The 20,708-nt window shown below is 49.4% G+C and overlaps 1 protein-coding gene and 1 non-coding gene across 2 annotated transcripts in view; one reads left to right on the top strand and one right to left on the bottom strand.

Moving 5' to 3' along the window:
* Window positions 1-7,869: 7,869 nt before the first annotated feature.
* Window positions 7,870-20,708, bottom strand: part of Pde10a (phosphodiesterase 10A) — a 201,710-nt gene continuing 188,871 nt past the window's right edge. Inside the window, 4 exon segments of the mRNA XM_004651088.3 lie at window positions 7,870-13,122; window positions 15,193-15,281; window positions 17,473-17,553; window positions 18,884-18,995. Coding sequence (XP_004651145.2) covers window positions 13,005-13,122; window positions 15,193-15,281; window positions 17,473-17,553; window positions 18,884-18,995 — 400 coding nt within the window. The 3' untranslated portion in view covers window positions 7,870-13,004.
* Window positions 18,128-18,331, top strand: LOC123463818. The gene has a single exon (XR_006639193.1). It is a non-coding gene; the product is annotated as a small nucleolar RNA SNORA73 family (small nucleolar RNA).

The following is a 20,708-nucleotide window of genomic DNA, read 5'->3' as shown; positions in this document are numbered from 1 at the left end:
TGGGGTCACCCTGCAAAGAGAAAGCTGATCCCTGGAGGAAGGGATGCTTTGTTCTTTTTCTCTACTTGTTAGTTTCTAAGTGAGAAATTAGTTCAGCCATTGCATCCTAAAGACCTAGGGAGTTTCCTTGTTATTTATAATGTCATTACAGACATGTGGACTTTCATTTATTGTGTGACAGAATCACTGGAGTCACTGTCCTCTTTTTTAATTATTTTATTTTTATTTTTATTTATTTATTTGCAAGTGACAGAGAGAGGCAGAAAAAGGCAGATAGAGAGAGAGAATGGGCATGCCAGGGCTTCCAGCCGCTGCAAATGAACTCTAGACACGTGCGCCCCCTTGTACACCTGGCTAACGTGGGTCCTGGGGAGTCGAACTTCGAACCAGGGTCCTCAGACTTCACAGGAAAGTGCCTAACCGCTAAGCCATCTCTCCAGCCCCACTGTCCTTTGTAATACACCTTATTGAGATATATTTTGCACATTATAAAATGCAACAACATAGACTTACAATTCAGTGGTGTTTGTTATGTTGTGAGAGCATCCAAGACGACTGCCTACACTGAACACTCCAAGAAGACCCCTCTACATCAGCAGCCATCTCCCACACCCCCTAAAAGCATCAATCACTTCTCTGCATGGATTTTCCTATTCTGAACATTTTTCATGAATGGAATTAATGTGGACATGGTATCCCAAGACTGGTATCTGACACATGGTCACAACTCTGCTCTGCTGAAGGATTTATCGGTGTTGCCTACTTTTTCCTGACTGGGTATGTGAACTGGCCCTGACTGAGCATCTTTCCACCCATGATGGATATTTGGATTGTTTCTGTATTTGGAATCTTGTTAGGAATGGACAATAATCATATTTACATGTCTCTTTTGTGTGACCATTTGCTTTAGTTACATGCCACCTTGTGGACTAGCTGGGTTATAGGGGGGCTCTAACGCAGGAGCAGATGACTGACTTACATGCAAACTGGTGGCTCCATTTTAGAGTGGTCGGGGTGGTGTGCCATTGTAGACCCGCTCTGTGTTTCTGCGCCCTCTCATGTACTTGCTTGTCCTTTATGTGTCCTCAATGGGAAATGCCTAATGGAAGCCTCTGTCCACTCTGTGGTCCTATGGCCTCTTTGTTGCTCATGTGAGACAGTTCTCTGTCACATGTGTGGTTTGTGCCTGTTTTCTTGTGGGCCGTAGCTTGTTTCCTCACTGTCTTTATGGTATCCTTTGAAGTATAAAGCTTTTTAGTTTTAGTGAAATTTGACTTCCACCCTCTTTTTGCTCATGTTTGGGGTCATATCTAAGACCCTTGTGCCTTGAGTGACAACTGGACGGTACAAGGTGCACTAGTGGGAGGCGTTTGCCAGTTGCCGCTTCTCCCCGCCCTGATCTGGCCCTGCGATCCTCACTGCTGCCTCAGCACGCACGTGCGGGCTGCCCTGCACACGTCCCCCTCTCCGAACCAGGACGCACAAGCCGGCACACGGTGTGGCCCTTCTTGTACGCATGGCTTCATTCCCAACGTCTAAACCACAGCACGCCTTGTGTTGATGCGCGTCACACAGCTGTGGGCAGAGGACGCATCCAGCCCAAATGCAGGGCAGCCGCAGCACACAGGCTCTCCCACCTGTGCAGTGAGGCGATGTGGGCTGGAATTCCGTGGATGGGGGGAGAACATTGGGGGAATGTCCAAGAGCCCAACCCAACACAAAGCCAACATGGCTAAGATCAGGCATCCACGGTGAATGTTGTACGGACGGCAGCAAGTGCCCTGACAGAAGACAGCAGCGTCCTGTGAGATGATGCCCTGTGGTGTCAGGATGAGAGGTGCCCAGTACTTGCTTCATCGTTGTTCTAGGTGTGTTGGCAGAGGTGACTGTGGGTGAGTCTAACGTGTGAGGAGGGTAGTGTCTTGATCAGTTTGAACTGCTTTAAGGAAACAGCATCAACATGGCTGTGGAGATGGCTCGGCGGGTAAAGCACACGCCTCACAAGCATGGAGACCTGAGTCCAGTCCCCAGAACCCACACAATGCTAGACGTGCTCATGTGCAACCGTAATCCCAAAGATGGCAAGATGGAGACTGGAGGATTCCTAGAGCTTACTAGACAGCCAGTCTAGCGCTATTGGTGAGTCCTAGACCAGAAGAAACTCTGTCTCACGAAGAACTGAATGGCATACCTGAGTATAAGTTGTCTGCTGGCCTTCACACAGACATGCACACATGTGCATGTGCACCCCCACACTTGCAACAACACACACAAACACACATATAAAAAAAAATGGGATGGAGAGATGGCTTAGTGGTTAAAGTGTTTCCCTGCGAAGCCTAATGACCCATGTTCAACTCTCCAGATCCCACGTAAGCCATACACACAAAAGGTGAGGTAAGTGCAAGGTTGCACATCCCTCTCTCTCTCTCTCTCTCTTTTTCTCACTCTCTCTCCCTCTAAAATAAAAAAGGAAATACCAAAAGCTGAGTGGCATATTGATAAGCAAAGTATATTTCCCTGTGTAGTATTTCTAGAGCTCTGCACATCTTCATAACCTGCTCGAGAGTCGCCTCACTGTGAGCCATCAATGTTTGCTATCTCTTGTGGTCACTCAGCCAAAGGAGAGTTAGCTGACTTTCCATCCTGCTCCCTCAGGACTCTGAACTCATCCAGGAAGGTGCCATTCTCATAACTGGATCGCCTCCTCAAAGGCTCCACCTCTTGGACACCTTCTCATTGGGGACAGAGTCCCTCCCATGCATGTAGAGAAGCACAAGCTTTCAGTTCATCACAGCAGACTGGCTGAAGTAGATGTTTCCCCTCACTGTGGTGGGCCTGGGGACACCTAAGGACTAGTCCCCTCTACCTGGCCACCTAGCTCAGACTTCACCCTTGTGCCCTGGGACTGAGGTGGTGGCCTGGGTCCTTGGTTGACAGGCCTGTTCACTTAGGACCAGAACGTAAGGCAACCTATGTCTCCAGGACAGTCGGTGTAAATGTGATCTCGCTTGTGACAAGTTATTATTTCCTGTCTCCTCTTCTCTTTCCTTTATTCCCTCCCTCCCTCCCCACCTTGGGTTCTGGTTGAGAACGGCAGTACTTCCGGTAGGCCTGTCTGATCCATGAGGATCAGTGGGCACTGAACCACAGAGGAGGCGGGGCAAGCCCCCTTTCGCCTGAAAGAAAGGCAGCTTACAGAGGGGTATTGGCAGCCCCCCTGTGGAGGGGACAGGCGCCTTGGACAGTGGCCCTCACTGCCACACCCTCACCACACCCTCACCACAGTGGTGACACTGTGACAAGTATGATTAAATCCCGTCACTCAGCACAGTGCAGTCAGAAGTCTCAACTGACCCTGTAATGTCCAAGCTAAAGGAAGCCTCAGGCTGCTGAACCCAAGACTGTGAGGCCCAGAACAGCCCCCACCCCCCGCAGCATAGAGAATGCACACCCCACTGCATCGCCTGCAGGCAAGCATATATTAAAAAAGTAAGTGAAACTGCTTTCTGAGGATGGATTCAATTGCCCTGAACTCCGCATCTGTAGGACATAGGAGCCTAACTCAGCAAGACCAAGACCAGCTGTACTGAACTTGCTGCCTTCTGAGCTCACTCAGCTTCCAGTCAGCCAGGCTTCAACCCCCTGGGCTGGAGATATGGGGCTGGGTTGAACCCATTCAGCTCTACGGTCCTGGCTTCTGCCACCTGTCACCAGCTTTTTCCTCAGAGTCCCTGTGCTTCCCAGGGTTGGTGTTTGCTGAGGCAGGGCGACCTCTCACCACTTGGGGTATATGACCCCACAGAGCTCAATCCCCACGCTGTCATAATAAAGTCAGAGTGGTGTCATGGTCATGTTCTGTGGCTCCTGTTTGGTTTGGTCCCTTGTCATGAAGGGTTGGAGGTACGGCTTCAGCTGTGGGACAGATCACACACTGAGACTGTAGGAAGAAAGGATCCTGTGGGTCAGAGTCTCCAAGATGGACCTGGGAGGTATTCCTCTTGCTCACACCATCACTGCTGTGGTTCTCAACCCGAATGGAGAGCAGGTGTGGGGAGACTGTATGTGGGAACCTCCATTTATTTCCTCCCAATACCCCCTTCCTTGACTGGTCCAGACCACCCTCACTAGTAGAGGCAGAAAAGTCTGAAAACATCTTGTGCAAGCCAGCTTGGTACCTCATAAGCCTCACAGAAGCAGTGCTCTCAAAACTCCAATGGCTGTAGATTTCCAAGTAGAATTTTCAGTGAAAAGCAAGAGTGTTTTGAGTTTCTCTGAGCTCATACTCTGCCCTTGCTAATCCTCACCAAAGCAAGTGCTGGAGAGAAACATTCATTCCTTGTAAGCAAGGAAGTGATCTGGGACCAGGTTCTTGGGAGTTATTGGACATCCCAGAGTCTCACCTCCTCATCTATGAAAGGAGGTGGTGGCCTAAATAATTAACGGAGCTGCTGTGGGAAGTGCCTGGCCCACAATAAGGGCTCAATATATGTATCACTAGTGTTAGACTGACGTTGTGCTTGCTGAAGTCCCCTTTCCATAAGGGACTGTGACCGACATGTCATTGAATAGGAGAGTCTCTGAGAAGATGCAAGTTAACATTAAGCATAAAAATGAGTAAACTGAAGGGCTGGGGAGATGGCTTAGTGGTTAAGGCATTTACCTGTGAATTCTAAGGACCCAAGTTCATTCCCCAGTACTGATATAAGACAGATGCACAAGGTGGCACATGTGTCTGGAATTCATTTGCAATGGCTAGAGGCCCTGGTGCTCCCATACTCTATCTGCCTCTCTAATAAATAAATAAAAATGAATAAATGAACATTTTTTAAAGGATGCGTAGACTGAGGGCTGGAGAGATGACTCAGCAACTAAACGCACTAGCTTGCAAACTCTAATGGCCCTGGTTTGACTCCCCAGTACCCACATAAATCCAGATACAAAAAGTGTCACATGCATATGGAGTGTTTGCAGTGGCAGGAAACCCTTGCATACCCATACTCACTCCCTCTGTCTGCTTCTCTCATAAATGAAAATATTAACAGAATGAGTGGATTGAACAGAGTGGAGGGAGGGATGGGAAGATTGCTAAGTGGTTAGAGATACTTTCTTACAAAGCCTGAAAGGCCCAGGTTTGATTCCCCAGTACCCAAATAAAGCCAGATGCAGCAAGTGGCACACAGGTCTGGCGTTCATAGGCAGTGGTAGAGACCCTGGCACCTTCTTCTCTTTCTCTCTCCCTCACCACATATTTGTTCTCTTTCTCTCAAATCAATAAGCAGTGGAGTTAAGTCCACGTCGCGGGTGCTGAGAGCTGTCAGGCAAGGCTCTGGTTTGCATTCTGGCTGTACTTCCAACCCAGTCATGTAAACTTCGGTGAACACCTTCAGAGAGAGCAAGCAAGGGACTGTGTGGCAATGACACCTAAGTCCCGACACAGCATTTGTGATTTCAAAGAATCCAAACTGGTGAGTCATAAGAAAGAAAATTTGTTGTGTGTGTGACACAGACGAGGGGTCAGCCCCCGTCAGTCTGCCGTGTGTGTGACACAGACGAGGGGTCAGCCCCCATCAGTCTGCCGTGTGTGTGACACAGACGAGGGGTCAGCCCCCGTCAGTCTGCCGTGTGTGTGACACAGACGAGGGGTCAGCCCCCGTCAGTCTGCCGTGTGTGTGACACAGACGAGGGGTCAGCCCCCATCAGTCTGCCGTGTGTGTGACACAGACGAGGGGTCAGCCCCCGTCAGTCTGCCGTGTGTGTGACACAGACGAGGGGTCAGCCCCCGTCAGTCTGCCGTGTGTGTGACACAGACGCGGGGTCAGCCCCCGTCAGTCTGCCGTGTGTGTGACACAGACGCGGGGTCAGCCCCCGTCAGTCTGCCGTGTGTGTGACACAGACGAGGGGTCAGCCCCCGTCAGTCTGCCGTGTGTGTGACACAGACGAGGGGTCAGCCCCCGTCAGTCGGCCGTGTGTGTGACACAGACGCGGGGTCAGCCCCCGTCAGTCTGCGGTGTGTGTGACACAGACGCGGGGTCAGCCCCCGTCAGTCTGCCGTGTGTGTGACACAGACGAGGGGTCAGCCCCCGTCAGTCTGCGGTGTGTGTGACACAGACGCGGGGTCAGCCCCCGTCAGTCTGCCGTGTGTGTGACACAGACGAGGGGTCAGCCCCCGTCAGTCTGCGGTGTGTGTGACACAGACGAGGGGTCAGCCCCCGTCAGTCTGCGGTGTGTGTGACACAGACGAGGGGTCAGACCCCGTCAGTCGGCCGTGTGTGTGACACAGACGCGGGGTCAGCCCCCGTCAGTCTGCCGTGTGTGTGACACAGACGAGGGGTCAGCCCCCGTCAGTCTGCCGTGTGTGTGACACAGACGAGGGGTCAGCCCCCGTCAGTCTGCCGTGTGTGTGACACAGACGAGGGGTCAGCCCCCGTCAGTCTGCCGTGTGTGTGACACAGACGAGGGGTCAGCCCCCGTCAGTCTGCCGCGTGTGTGACACAGACGAGGGGTCAGCCCCCGTCAGTCTGCCGTGTGTGTGACACAGACGAGGGGTCAGCCCCCGTCAGTCTGCCGTGTGTGTGACACAGACGAGGGGTCAGCCCCCGTCAGTCTGCCGTGTGTGTGACACAGACGCGGGGTCAGCCCCCGTCAGTCTGCGGTGTGTGTGACACAGACGCGGGGTCAGCCCCCGTCAGTCTGCCGTGTGTGTGACACAGACGCGGGGTCAGCCCCCGTCAGTCGGCCGTGTGTGTGACACAGACGAGGGGTCAGCCCCCGTCAGTCGGCCGTGTGTGTGACACAGACGAGGGGTCAGCCCCCGTCAGTCGGCCGTGTGTGTGACACAGACGAGGGGTCAGCCCCCGTCAGTCGGCCGTGTGTGTGACACAGACGAGGGGTCAGCCCCCGTCAGTCTGCCGTGTGTGTGACACAGACGAGGGGTCAGCCCCCGTCAGTCTGCTGCTGTGTAACAGAGACAATGCGTCAGCCTCCCTCAGTTTACGGGATGCCTGTCAACATCGTGAATTTCTAGGTAGCAGTGTGGATACTAGCTCTTAAAAATCAGATTTGGCACAAATACTTAAGAAATCACATCCACATCAAGGACAGTGCTATGAATTTTGTGGATACTCTGTCCGTGGGTGAGCTTGTCCTCAGGGAAAAAATCTACCTGTCTCCATCATTCCTCGGAGTCACTGAAGGCCATGGACATCTGCCCTTCACCAGGAGCTTATCCCAGTAACCTTTGCGTCCCAAGTCCACCTGTCCTGGGTTGCCACTTGTGGTTATTTGCATTGTATATACAATCATGCTTTCACTTTCTGTCTTACATATTTACCTTTGGTCTTTCTACTTTATAGCAAGCTGAGGCAGCCAAAATAAAACCTTCAGCACATCCTGAAAACAAAACCCGAGGGTACTCTCCACTGTGGACTGTGGTGAGAGGTTTCAGCTCAAGGCCATCCTTACCCACAGGTACACATGCCCATCATTCCCCACCAGGGCTCTTCCCTTGAGGTGTGCTCCTAGTGACTGCATGCAGTTGCCGGTGGGTAAGGCCCCCACCTCCGGAAAGTTTCCTGGGGTCCAGTCCCACTCAGTGTCCTGAGCACAGACTGTGTGGTAGTCGTTCTAAGAGCTGCTCTCCCTAAAGTTTCATCTTTGAAACTTTGTGCTTGTACAAGGGAGTTAGGAAATCAACCTCTAAAACTTAACATTTAAGGTTGTCCCATCTTTTCCACTAGAAAACCGGCAGGGGCAAGGTATTGTGTGAAGTTGAGGCACGTTTAATTCTGGGCACAAAAGGCCTAATGGGGTGTTCAATGATTTTTAGTCTTCCCCACAAATACAACAGCAAATGATAAACTTGAGAGATGATATTTTAAAAACCTTGTATTCAATTATTCACACCAAAGGATATCCATTAAAATTATGAACATTTCTAAATATATTTCATGTATCATACATATATATATACTTTATATGTATAATTACATATCCACAAAAGATCTCTTGCTGCTTTAAGCATGTAAGTAAAACAAAGATAGGTTTTGCAATATAACACCCATATATGCATATATTCTGAATTGTGTGAATTATGAATTTATTTACACCTTGCCTAGGTTATAATAAATGATTACTGTTCTATTATACAAACATAACAGTAAGTTTTTGTAAATACAAAGACTGCAAATGAATACATGAAAAAATTACACACATGTACAATATTTATAATTTATAAATGCAAAGTTAAGACTTCTTTAAATTATTGCACTTGCGCATTTTACAAAGTTTTTTAAATGTCATACATATAAAATCATTTTTTCCCTTTTTCTAGAATTTACTAACTCATCAACTATAATAAAGTTGGGTATTGTGGACTTGAAATTCTTTCCCCTCCAAAAGAGAGCCCATTAAGGCTTTGGCTTCAGGCTCACCGGCCACAGGTCCGTTTATCACGAGTGCAGTTTGCATGAGACTGGAATGGCCCCCAGCAGCTGGTCACCAGGGGCCTCTGAGATGCCTTGGCAAGGTGTGGACATAGGACCCCTTCTGCTCATGCATCCGTATAAACAAAAGTCACCTCTTAGAATGAATCAAAATGCTGCATTATACACAGGTAAGTGTTTCACAGTGTGTGGGCAAGCGCATGATTGCAAATAATAGTTTGGAGCATTGACTAGAAACACCTTCTATGGGCCAATGTACTCTAAGTTTGCACAGCAAATGAAACGTAGCGTGTCCATTCCCGCACGTCATTTATACAGCATAGGACTGGGTATCGGGATGACTTAGAAATAAACAAAAGTGGCACTGCCGCCATGAAACCCTGAAATTCGAGGTGGGCTAGAACATTAAATAATATAGACTTGTGAAATTCAATTTACATTAGGAATAAGAACTTTCCACATTCTTGAAAATATGCAGTACCTCAGATTCTAGCACGGAAATGCATGGGCTGACTCTTCTGCTTGGTGAAGTCTGGAGTCAGCTGCACGTTTGCCCTCACCTTATTGCGTGGGTGGCATCACCCTGTCACCAGGAGGCACCCTGGGTGTATGCGTTCAGTGACACTTTCTCAGATTTGCAGGCAAGAGCCTGAAGACTATGCAAGCCACAAGTCCCCGCTCTCCACACGGAGGTGGGGAGAGAAGTATCTGTCAGGGAACCCTGGGGAGGCCTCTTTGGATTTCCAATGTGTTTTCAGGAGTTACTTTCCTTTTCTTTGTTCCTTCCTCTGCTTAAAACAAGAACAGTGCTGAATACCTCCTTTCTTTTGTTTATATTATATAAACATAATTATGCTTATATTATATAAATGCCTTTAAATTTTTAAGCAAGCTATACAGCCCTTCGTTAAAAAAAAAAAAACAACAAAGATGTGTGTTCTGGGGGGTCACTGATTAAGTGTCACATGTCTGTCATGAGAAGGCAGCCGGATGGGCATCACCACGGATCTTGCGTGGGAGAAGGCGACCGCCGGGCCTGACAGGTCTGGGGGAGCGGTGGCCGACGGCAACCTCCAGCCAACTTACATTTACTGCGGTTGTCAGGCCAGGAAATACTTGCAACAGGGGAAACTGACTAAGTAGTCTTTAAAAAAATCACATCCCAAACAAAATCAGCAGAACACACAAGGGAGGCACAGGTTTAAAATGTGCGCAGAGAGAAGTGATCTTCCAGGCCAAGCTCACACTTAGGAGCCTGCAACTCAACAAAACCCCACCCAACCCCATCGCAGCCTGGGCCGCTGCCCTCAGGGGAGCGCCTCCCAGGCTGAAGTTGTGGGGTTGATGGCCGAGAGCTAGAAAGAACAGGAAGCCCATGAGCAGGGGATGGTCTTGCCATTCAGCCTAGACCGGAGCTCAACACAAATGCCTGCCACCACCCTCTGGCAGGACGAGCAGAGTCGTGAATGCATGAGTGAAGACGGAAGTCGTCGGTATGTAAAATAAAGGCACGGGCCAAGGCATGGTGGGGAATAATTTAGTCTATTAAAGCTCAAACCTTCATTTTGAGTTAAGACAGTATAAAACACAATATCCCAAAGTAAGACTACTAAAAACGCCAGGTACCTAAAGATTTGTGCATCTGTGTATCCTGCACAAATAGATCTACAAACACACCAAGGAGGCAAACTTCACTGAGATTGTACAAAATTTAAAAAAAAAATGCTAAAAGCATGCTAAAAAGTGAAAACCTACATGGAACAAATCCAGTTTCTAATTAACCTGTTTTTGTTGCTGTGGGAACGGGTCATTTTGGGAGCACACTCTGACAGTCCTCCACACTCCTCGCCCTCAATGAGCCAGGGATGAGTGGGAACCATGGAGTCCAGGATTCCACCTGCTCTCTCCTCCCCGCCCAGCTCATCCGAGGCTTCCTTGACACAGCTAAGCTGGAAAGATTGCAGCCCTAGAGCTGCCCTGAATGGAACCTGCTATACATACACACCCACTGTTGGCTACTGAGTTTATGGTGGACAGGGAAAATTTGACTTAATATAAAAATAGGACCTTGATGAGAAATCCATGAAGACTTTTGGTAACAGAAAAGCATCTACCTGTGTTTTTGGACTCATATTGTCCTTTTCAGAAAAAGTTGAGGCACATTGCTCCAACGCTTGTCTGCTAAAATACATCTGCCCCAATACACACACAAAAAAAATACTCCCCGACAAATTATCAATTGTTACCAGTGTGTCCTGCCCACGTGGACGTGGGCAAATCTGTGCTTCCCAATTAAGTGCACACATGGAGAGGAGCACTAGCAGGTTCTGTGAGTGGACAGAGCTCTGTCCCAGCTGGGTTTCTACTGTGACAACCAACCGACTGACAGCCCTATAGCATGACCCTCTGGGAAACAGTTCAAACGACAGGTCATGTACTACTCTTGATGATGTCAAATTAAGAGAAGTTTCCGTGACACTTTGGTCAAAACAGCAACCTTTAGATGCAAAACAGTCATGAGATTCCCACTCCACATGTGGAAACAGAACTGTGCACTCCTTTTAATCATTTTCCATTACACCGTTATCTTACACAACACTCCTTGGCCTGCAGTTCTGATGCCCAGTGAGGGCACGTGACTGATCCAGCCATGTGACCACCGCCTCGATGCAAGGGGAGGCACTCTTTATCTTCCACAGACATTTGATTCTTCCTCTCACCTCTCCTCTTATCTCGTGTGTGTGCATCACATATGTATATGTGCTTGTGTGTACATACATACAGATGTGCATCGCATATGCATCTGTGTGTCTACATACATGACATACTTACATACATGTGTACATGTGTGTGCAGACGTCATGTGGTGGTGTTCCCCCTTCAGCTCTGACACTGTACCTCTGAGTTCCAGGCAGGGGAGATGGACACTTTGGAAGCCCATGGGGAAACTGAACACACCGCCTTACCCAGAGTCCGAGCAAGGTTGACATTTCTCCAACTTTGCTACAACTTACATTTACCGTGTTGTGGAAACCTGACTGAATTTTTCAAGAATCAGGCAATGTGATTAACAGTGTGTAGCACTGGGTAGGTGGAAATATATTTCAAAAAATTCAGTGTAAAGCCACATTCCCCATTCTTGTCATGAGACAGATGAAGGGGCGAACTCCTATGAACTGGGCTGTTGCGTCTCTGGACTCTAATCTGCTCAGCTGAGAACTGAGCACAGCTTCCGCCATCTCTACACCCTGCACCGAGCTGCCCATGGCACGGACGTGCGCTCAACGTGACTTTCCCGGGCATCTGCTGGGGGGCCCAGGGTCCTGGGTTGGGTTTCTGGACACTAACTGCATGCAGCATGATGCGCAGCCAGAGAGTCACATGGGAGAACTATCTCCTATCTCCACAGAACACGGTTCTATGTGAAGGTGTGACCTGAGGGAAGGAAGGCAAAGGGGACAGAAGCTGGGGTGGTGCGGTGGCCCCTGCCACCTCCCACTGTCCTCAGGACAATGACGCCCCAATGCATGGTAAAGGGGTGAGAGAAACCACCTGACAAAGTGTAATGATAGGAGACTGAGACTTCCTGCTCCTATTTGATGAGAAGAACAGCTTGTATTTAGTGGAATAACTTTGAAAATAAAAATTTCCTCTTCATTGTAACTAAGATTTTGCCATGACAGAGTGAAAATATAATGGAATCATTGGTAAAAATTCACATTTTTATGTCCACAGGATTTGTTCATTAGGAAAAGTTTTGTATGCCTTACTTTTATTTTGTTCTTTATGCCAAGGATTAAATAAAGTTAGCCAAAGCTACAATGAGGGGAAAAAAAGTCGCTTTAAATTTTTGACAGGTTTTGATCTGAGAGCTGAGGTGCCGAGATTCACGGGGTGCACTCTGTGCCTACTCTCTAGAGAGCAGAGGCCCACTGCTTCAGATAACTGCCTCACCCACGTGCTCTGAGGAAAACTTAGGGGATACCCTCAAACTGCCTACAGCAGAGGCTCTGGAGAAAGAACTTGACTCTCCTATCACTTGTTACTGTCACCCTATGTCCGGGGTCCTGAGGCTGTAGGCTGCAGCTCACGTTAATCACAGGGACAGGCATACAGGAACGCTCACAACAGCAACGTGCAGGTATCCCGTTCATAACCGACACCATCAAAACCACACGACTGGACAGGCAGCTCGAACAGGACCCTCGCTGTGTAGTACCGTCCACTCCCTCGTGGGCAGACAGGCAAGCTCCCCTCACGCGCTCTCTGTCCACCTCCACTGAGGTCCGTGCAGGGCTGGCCAGTTAGCAAGGGGCATCCCAAAGCCAGGTGGAGCTTTTGGGCCAGTGGATGTCTGAACGCCAGGTGTTCCTGTCTGCTCACTGTCCAGGACGCGTGAGCCGGGCAGAAAGTCGCCTGCTTGACATGTACATGAGATGGTACCTGTGGGCGGGGTCTGTGCCCCGGTTACCAACTGTAGATTTTTCCCTCTCAAAAATAAAAGGAACCAAGTCAAAGAAGCAGGAGGAGAGAGAGGCGGGGGCGGAAGGGCCCCTCCGGTCAGTCATCAATCTTCACCGGCAGCTTCTCGGAGGGGCCCTGGGCAGCTTCCGGGGCAGAGATCCACAGCGCACTCTCCTCCCCACGGATCACCTTCTCCCACTGGCTGAGGTTATCCCTGGGGACAAAAGACATAGTCACGGGTGAAGAGGTTGTGAGGGTCAGCCAGTGCACAGCAGTGGAGTGCACCAAGGCTGCCCACAGCTGACCAGAAGCCATCAGGCTTGTCACGTTGGGGCGTCCACAGCCCAGCCCTGTGCTAGTTGACCACAGCCTCCACCTGTCCTTTGGGCCCACAAATATCCGTCAAAGAACTCGGGGTAGAAAAAGGCTCTTCTTGCAAGTGTGGACTTAGATGAGTCCCACTCCTCCTTAGGGTGCGTCAACATTTAACAAATCATCCCTGCAGGAGCCGGAGCTCACGGCTCACACTGCCAGGACTTACCTGCCTGTGTAGAACACACTTTGCTCTCTGAGCTCCCACTGAGTTGGCCAGGAAGGCTCCACAGAGGGGCGTGGTACTTTCTTTGTCTCCCCATGAGCAGGTGAGAGAGAAGCACCGTCCCAGTGGGCATGTGGAGGTCAGAGGTCAGCCCTGGGCCTCTCCTGCCACCTCCACTGAGGCAGGTTTCATGATGTGGACTGCTGGAAAGGCCAGGCCAGCCGGCCCTCTGGCTTGGGGTAGTCTTGGCTCCACCACCCACTGCCTCCGAATCACTGGGATTACAGACACCTCCACCCCTCCGCATCTGCCTTTCTGCGGGTCATGGGGACTCAGGACTTCAGAACAAACACCCGTAACTACCAAGCCATCGCCCCAGTCCAAAACCATGAGTTTTCAAGGAAATGGGCTTAACTGTTGGCTTTGTTTTTATATGTTTGAGAAGTAGCCCACAGCAGAGAACGGGGGCATGTGACCTGTGTGCCCTCTTCCTCCTCCTCTTCCTCTCCCTACAACCACTCCAGCCCCCAGTCTGGGCGTGTGTGGCAGTGAGAAAACGCCTGGGACACCAGGTGTCTGAAAGCGTTGGCCTAAATGGTGCAGTTACTCCCTGACCTTCCCACAGGGAAAAATCAGCGTCTTGAAAACTGCCCATGTTCTTAACTGAATTGGGCCTTAGAAAGGTGAGGGAAGGGCACTGGAGGGATGGATGACTTAGCGGTTGAGACACTTGCCTGTAAAGCCAAAGGACCCAGGTTCAATTCCCCGGGACCCACGTAAGCCAGACACAGAAGGTGCTGCGTGTGTCTGGAGATAGTTTGCAACAGCCAGAGGCCCTGGTGTGTCCATTCTCTCCCTCTCTCTCTCCCTCTCTCTCTCAAACAAATAAAAAAAAATAATTTTTTTTAAAAAAAAAAGAAAGAAAAGGTGAGGGGAGCACCGGGTGGAACCACAGCTAGGACAGGATGAAATTCCTTGTGGGAAGCAAAAGTAGGCAAAGGAAGGACGGAACCCCCAGTGCCCTCCTGTTCCTCTCTCACCGTGCGCTACGGTTTAAACCGAGCACCTTTTCTTACAAGCGCTCTGAGCCAATGGTGCCATCCTGTCTTTTGAAGACAGTATTGAGCGGGGTTCTCTGCATCACTGAAGTGCCCCTTCTCTTTGGCTCTGTGGATAGACTCTCACACGGGTTTATGGTGGCCACTAGGAAGCCGATGGCGGCTCTGACACTGGTGACAGCCGGCAGGCTGAGCGGCATGTGACTCCCAGGCTAGCAACATGCAGCCTGACCGGGACCCAGGAGCCGAGGCCCCTCGGCATGGGCGGTGCCCACAGGTCCAGAAGCAAGAAGCCAACAGGAAGAGCTCCAGTCCCTTGCTGAGAGATGCCTGGTACTTGGCTCAGCCAGCAGAGGTGAGAAACGGGGAGCCTCACCCCCTCGACTCAGGCTCATCTTTGCACAGAGGTCCCCCAGATGCCTCTTGACCCTCCCTGACCCACAATATGGGCTGTGGCCACCATCCGTCTTTCGATGGCCGTAGACCATGCTGGCTAAGCCACAGGAGTTGCTTGACATTCTTCTCAGGTGAGAGTTGAACAAAGGGGGAATGTCCCATCAACCGGGACCACCATGTTCCCCAAACCGAGCAAATTAGTACCCATACAAACACACAGCCCTCCAGTCGGGATATTCACGATAAACTGTGGAAAAGGCCCACAGGCCACCGCTTGAAGCACTGGACGTACCTGCAGGCCTTCAGCAACGGCTCAGTGGGCGGGAGGATCTGGGTGAGGGTGGTGTAGCAGGGGATGGCAACCGCGTTGTAGAACCCGAGCTGCGGCCGGGAGTCGGGGCAAGGAGAGAGAAGCGCCCGTTAGTGGCGGGAGACACACGCGACTCTGTGCTTCTGACGTCTATGAAGTCAGCTGCTGGGTTATGCTGGTATCTGCACTCAGTGAGTGCGATCGAGGCGTTTACAGTGAATTAAAATGAATCTCAAAATAGAATATGTAAAAGTCTAAGACGTACTGGGATGGCCAGTACCCACGGAAATCTAAAGCTTACGTATGTTCAACAAGACCTGTCTATAGATCACTCACGTTACAAACCAAGGCCCGTTGATATGCTGGGCCAACTGACTACCGTCCTGCACACATTCAAAGCCAAGCCTGCAGTCCTTCCACGGGTCTGACTCGTCCGGTTGGAGTAGTCACAGGGTTTCCTGTTTGCTTCTGTCACGCTTGGCTTGTGTCTTGCGTGACCTCCACCCACACTGCCATGCTCTCTCCATGTCCTAGGTCTACATTAGATTGCCCTGATTTTTATCACAGGTCTACTACCCCACCAGTCTCTCAACATATCTGACTGCATAGTTTTAAACTCTGTGCCACTTTAAAAGTGCATGAAGAAAAGTTTTGTTAGGAATTCTGAGCTACTTGCAAGTAAATGGCATCACCTCAGGCTGCCCTGTTGAGAGCCAGCCCTGGAAGACAGAGCCTGTAAACTGGAGGACAGATGGCAACAGACAGCCTTCCTGGGCCCCGCATGCAGGCCACCGTCAGCTCCTAAATGAGTTCAGCAACTCATTTCCAACTGAACTCAACAAAATTCATCAAAGGATAGAACGTCATTCCAGGTAGGCACCCATCCCTTTCCCCTGGGGTCAAGCTGCTGTGCGGAGCACAGACGTAGACATGCACGCACGCACGCACACACCACTGACAACGCACGGCCCTCAGCACGTTAAAAACTAACATGGACCTTGCAGCAGGACGTCTAAACAGCAACTGACGTCAACTTGTTCGGAACATAACTCAAAATGTTCTAGGGTACTAAACATTATTTGTTAGAAAAAACAGTCCTAAACCAAAATCTGAATGCTGCTTTCCAAGAAATACATGTGTGCAGCCAGTGATATTTTGTGCTTATTAAAACTGTTAATGAAATCAAAGCATCACATGGTGGTGGTTTCATTAATCCATGCATTTTTTTGCTTTCTATGTCAGTTTAAAATTAAAATTTAAAATGGAAATCTGATGAAAAGAAAAAAGTTAACAAGGCCTGGCATGGTGGCACATGCTTTAATTCCACTCGGGTGGCAGAGGTAGGAAGATCACTGTGAGTTCAGGGTTAGCCTGAGACTACATAGTTTGGCCTGGCTCGAATGACATCCTACCTCAAAAAAAAATAAATAAATAAATAAATAAATAAAAAGAAGGCTAGAGAGATGGTTAAACCATTAGGTGCCCTTCCTGTATAAGCATGAGGGCCTGAGGCGTCCTGAGACTGCCTGGGTTCAAATCTCCAGCTTGGCAAGGCACACATGCAACCCCAGACCAGCAGGGGAGCAGAGAGAGACCTGAGAATCTTTCAAACCTCACAAGCTCTGGGTTAATTTACAGGAGACGCCAACTAAAACAACAGACCAGGTAGAGCAGCAGCAGAGCAGACACCAGACATTCTATTCTAGCCAGCGCAGGCGAACAAGCGACATCTATTCCACTCTGGAATTCAGGTCTCATGAGGCTGTTCTAAGCAGTGCCACGTGGGGAGAGAGGGTAGTGGTAGGATAAAGAAAAGGCTGCCAACCCGGGATGACAGCTCCAGAGCAGACTTCCCATGCTGGGTCTCCTGCCACCAAACCCCAGGCTCGTGGAGAAGGGCGTGGGGCTCTGCGGCCGGGAGCACTGACCCTTGTGGCAGGCTTGCTGCTTGGCCCTCGGGCTCCAGAGCAGCTCGGAGGTCAGAGCTGGTTGGAGACCTGGCGGGAAGCACACACCTCCAGTGCGCACCTTCCCTTTCAGGGATGAAGGGTCACGGATGGGTGCCGATTCAGGTGCGTACAGGCTGTCCTCAGCTCCTATATATAAATCACTGATGTTTCTCTATTAGACACCAGCCCTCAAATGATGAACCCCTGTCCTCACACCCGTCACATTCCCTGAACTCAAATCCCAGGTGGCGGTGCGGTGCGTGCTCCAGACCCGGGTGCACTTTCCTAGATGCGAGCCAGGCTCTGTCCATACCTGTCCTTGGGGGACCTCATCCCGTTTGTCTCTGTCCATCATAGGAATGGGCTGGATTCCCAGCTTTTTCATTTCATCACCCTAAAGTAGAAGGGAGGAAATAATCTTTCTCACACTTCAAATTGATGTATGCAATTTTTGTTATTAATGAGTTTCTCCCCTCACTCATTGACTTTCTTTAAAACAAATGCTTCACTTTACTTTCTGTCCCAAGAGATGCATCAAAGCAATTAAAAACCAAAAGTGTCATTGTTTTGCCTTTTTGCTCTGAAATTCCTCTGGACTGAACTCCCAGAAACCTAGTCATTCCTTCAGGCGTGGTCCTGCAGCTGTGGACGTTGCCACGGCAGGGGCGAGAGGAAGCCACAAGCGTGCTGTAGCCTCAGGCCTGTCTCACTACTTTTCCCACTGCTTCTTCCTTTGTGTGGAAATGACGGAACCTGAGCTTTGGGGATATTGGCAGAAGGGTAAAGCGTAGTCAGTGAGGGTCCAGGGTCATGGACGACCCAGCACCACCATGCCCTGGGCGCTATTACAGCAGAGCGCGCCCCCATGCCACACCCTTGGCTGTTTCTAAATATTATTCCACTTAATCTCCCAGAAGTGCTCTGAGACGGATATATTACTCCACTCTACAGAACTTCAAAAGTGTCTTCCAATGTGAATAACCTGAGTGGTCTCTCTCCCTGGGTTCTGTCCACGTGCCTCAGGGGAGCACAGGGCTCGGCCCCACGAAGCACAGTCCCTTTCCGCAATGTTGGGGATGAAGCTAGGCCTGTGAGTCTGTGCCTACCTATTCCTCTGACTCTCACAGTCCTATGGATGATGACTGAGGAGACAGACCATGCAGGAGACAATGCAAAAAAAAAAAAAAAAAAAGTGTCTTGCTTTTTTTAATTTGTTAAGCCTTGTTAAAATGTTCTTCAACTTTCATAATTTTCATAACTCTTCTGTTTTCTCACATTTCTTCATTATTTTTATTGTGCAATTTTAATGCTTTTTTTCTTTTGTAAAGTTTTTTTTTTTTTTTTTTTTTTTTTGTAAGCAGAGACAGAGAGATGGATGCTCCAGGACCTCCTGCCGCTGTAAACAAACCCGAATTCAAGCTACTTTATGCATCTGGCTTTACATGAGTCCAGCCCCTTAATGCTATTTTCTTCAGAATTCATAACTGTACACTACTAAACTGCATAGGAATTTTTAAAATGGGCCAGAAACACGTTACCACACACCCATCATGTAAAACTTTGTGATTGCTGAATTCACCATCACATGTGTTTGACTACAGGTTTCCAAAAGAACTACCCACTTGACTAAAATATTAGGTAAATGATCTCCATATTTTATTTCTCCTGAACTTCTTGACACTGTCACATTTACTTCACATTTACTATAAGAAACAAGGACATACCTCAGCCCAGAATTCCGCATAGATATCATTTGCCGTCAGCTTTGTGACCGGCCACAGTTTTGTCACAGAACAGAGATCACAGGCGGTCATCATCAAGCCAATGACACGGTCTCTAGAACACAACACAGAACAGGTGAGCGCGGCGTCTGCATTTCCATGAGCACAGGAGACTCTTTCCTCGCGAGCGAGGCTTACCTGTGCGGTACAACCTAATGGGAGAAAGAGCATTAAGACACAGGGGGCAGGAGGCTTATAAACGGGGATTTTGGTACAGTGTCCCTTCAACTCTCAGCACGTCAGGCTCTTCCACCACCACACGCCCCTGAGGATCATGCTCTGCGCTCCTGTGACCTCGGCACACTGCTGAAAGTGAGCCTGACCAGGCTAGCTCCAGTCAGCTTCCAAATTCCCCGGCACACCTCAAAGCTACGGGTCAAGTGTTCACTCGCACAGAAAATTTAGATAGGGAGATAACCTTAAGAGAAAATCTGCCCAGTGCTTTCATTGTATGTAAAGAAAGGTCGTGATGTGCAGAAATGACTGACTTCTGAAGGAGGCCAATGACAAGGAGGGAAAAGGCATGAACACGCAGCAGACTTCCTGTTGTGTGTGAGGGCGTACACTTTCCAATGAGTGGCCAGGGAGTCCTGTTCAGGTTAGACATCCCCCAGCGAAACCAGCTTTCCTCTCAGATGTTCGGTATTCACAACTACGCACTCCAGGTCTGACTGCTATTCTTTCTCTTAAAAAAAATACATATATATATGTATATATATATTTATTTATTTATTTGTTTGGAAGCCGAGAAGGACAGAGACAAAAGTGGTGGACAGACAGATAGATAGACAGAGGGCATGCCAAAGCCTCTGTAAATGAACTCCCGATGTTGGTGCCACTTTGTCCATGTGGCTTTATGTGGGCACTGAGAAATCAAACCCAGGCCATTAGGCTTTATAGACAAGCGCCCTAACTGCTGAGTCATCTCTCCAGCCCTGTTATTTTCTTTCTATAAACACTTACATCTTTTCTCTTAAAGCAAAGAATAAATGCACTCGCTCATTATCAAGTGTAAGTTACTTGTGCACTCTGAATCACATGCTGTCTGCTGTGACCATGAACATTCATCTGCCTTTGACAGGCATGGTGACACCGGACCTGCGCTATCCGTCTCTGGTTGTTTCAGTTTCTAAATGGAAAAGGGAATCACAGTTGCCTGCCTCTCTCTGCTGCGGTAATAGAACCCAAACCCACTGTCCTGAGGCCTTAGAAGGCCAAGGTTGAGAGTTGGCACCCAAGGGGAGTCTTCCTGCAGAGCTGGGGCCAACCAGGATCCCTGTCACTCCCAGACAAGTCATCCATTGTCTCAGGACCAGCCTCAATGTGTCCCCAGGGTCAAATCTGTTCTCAAAGACCCGTTTGTCAATATTGCCAGAGTAGCAATTACATTTCAGAGTGAAGGGTGGTGAGGACGGTCCAACCTCAGCACCGATGACCTCAGATGAGAGCTGTGGTCTCACTGCCAGGACTAATGACACTGCAGTGAGTAAGGACACTGCACTAAACACTAGTGGCAGGACTAATGACAGTGCAGTGAGTAAGGACACTGCACTAAACGCTAGTGGCAGGACTAATGACAGTGCAGTGAGTAAGGACACTGCACTAAACACTAGTGGCAGGACTAATGACACCGCAGTGAGTAAGGACACTGCACTAAACACCAGTGGCAGGACTAATGACACTGCAGTGAGTAAGGACACTGCACTAAACACTAGTGGCAGGACTAATGACAGTGCAGTGAGTAAGGACACTGCACTAAACGCTAGTG

The sequence above is a fragment of the Jaculus jaculus genome, chromosome 9, assembly GCF_020740685.1.
Source record: "Jaculus jaculus isolate mJacJac1 chromosome 9, mJacJac1.mat.Y.cur, whole genome shotgun sequence".
NCBI lineage: Eukaryota > Metazoa > Chordata > Mammalia > Rodentia > Dipodidae > Jaculus > Jaculus jaculus.
This window is presented reverse-complemented; position numbering and strand designations above follow the sequence as displayed.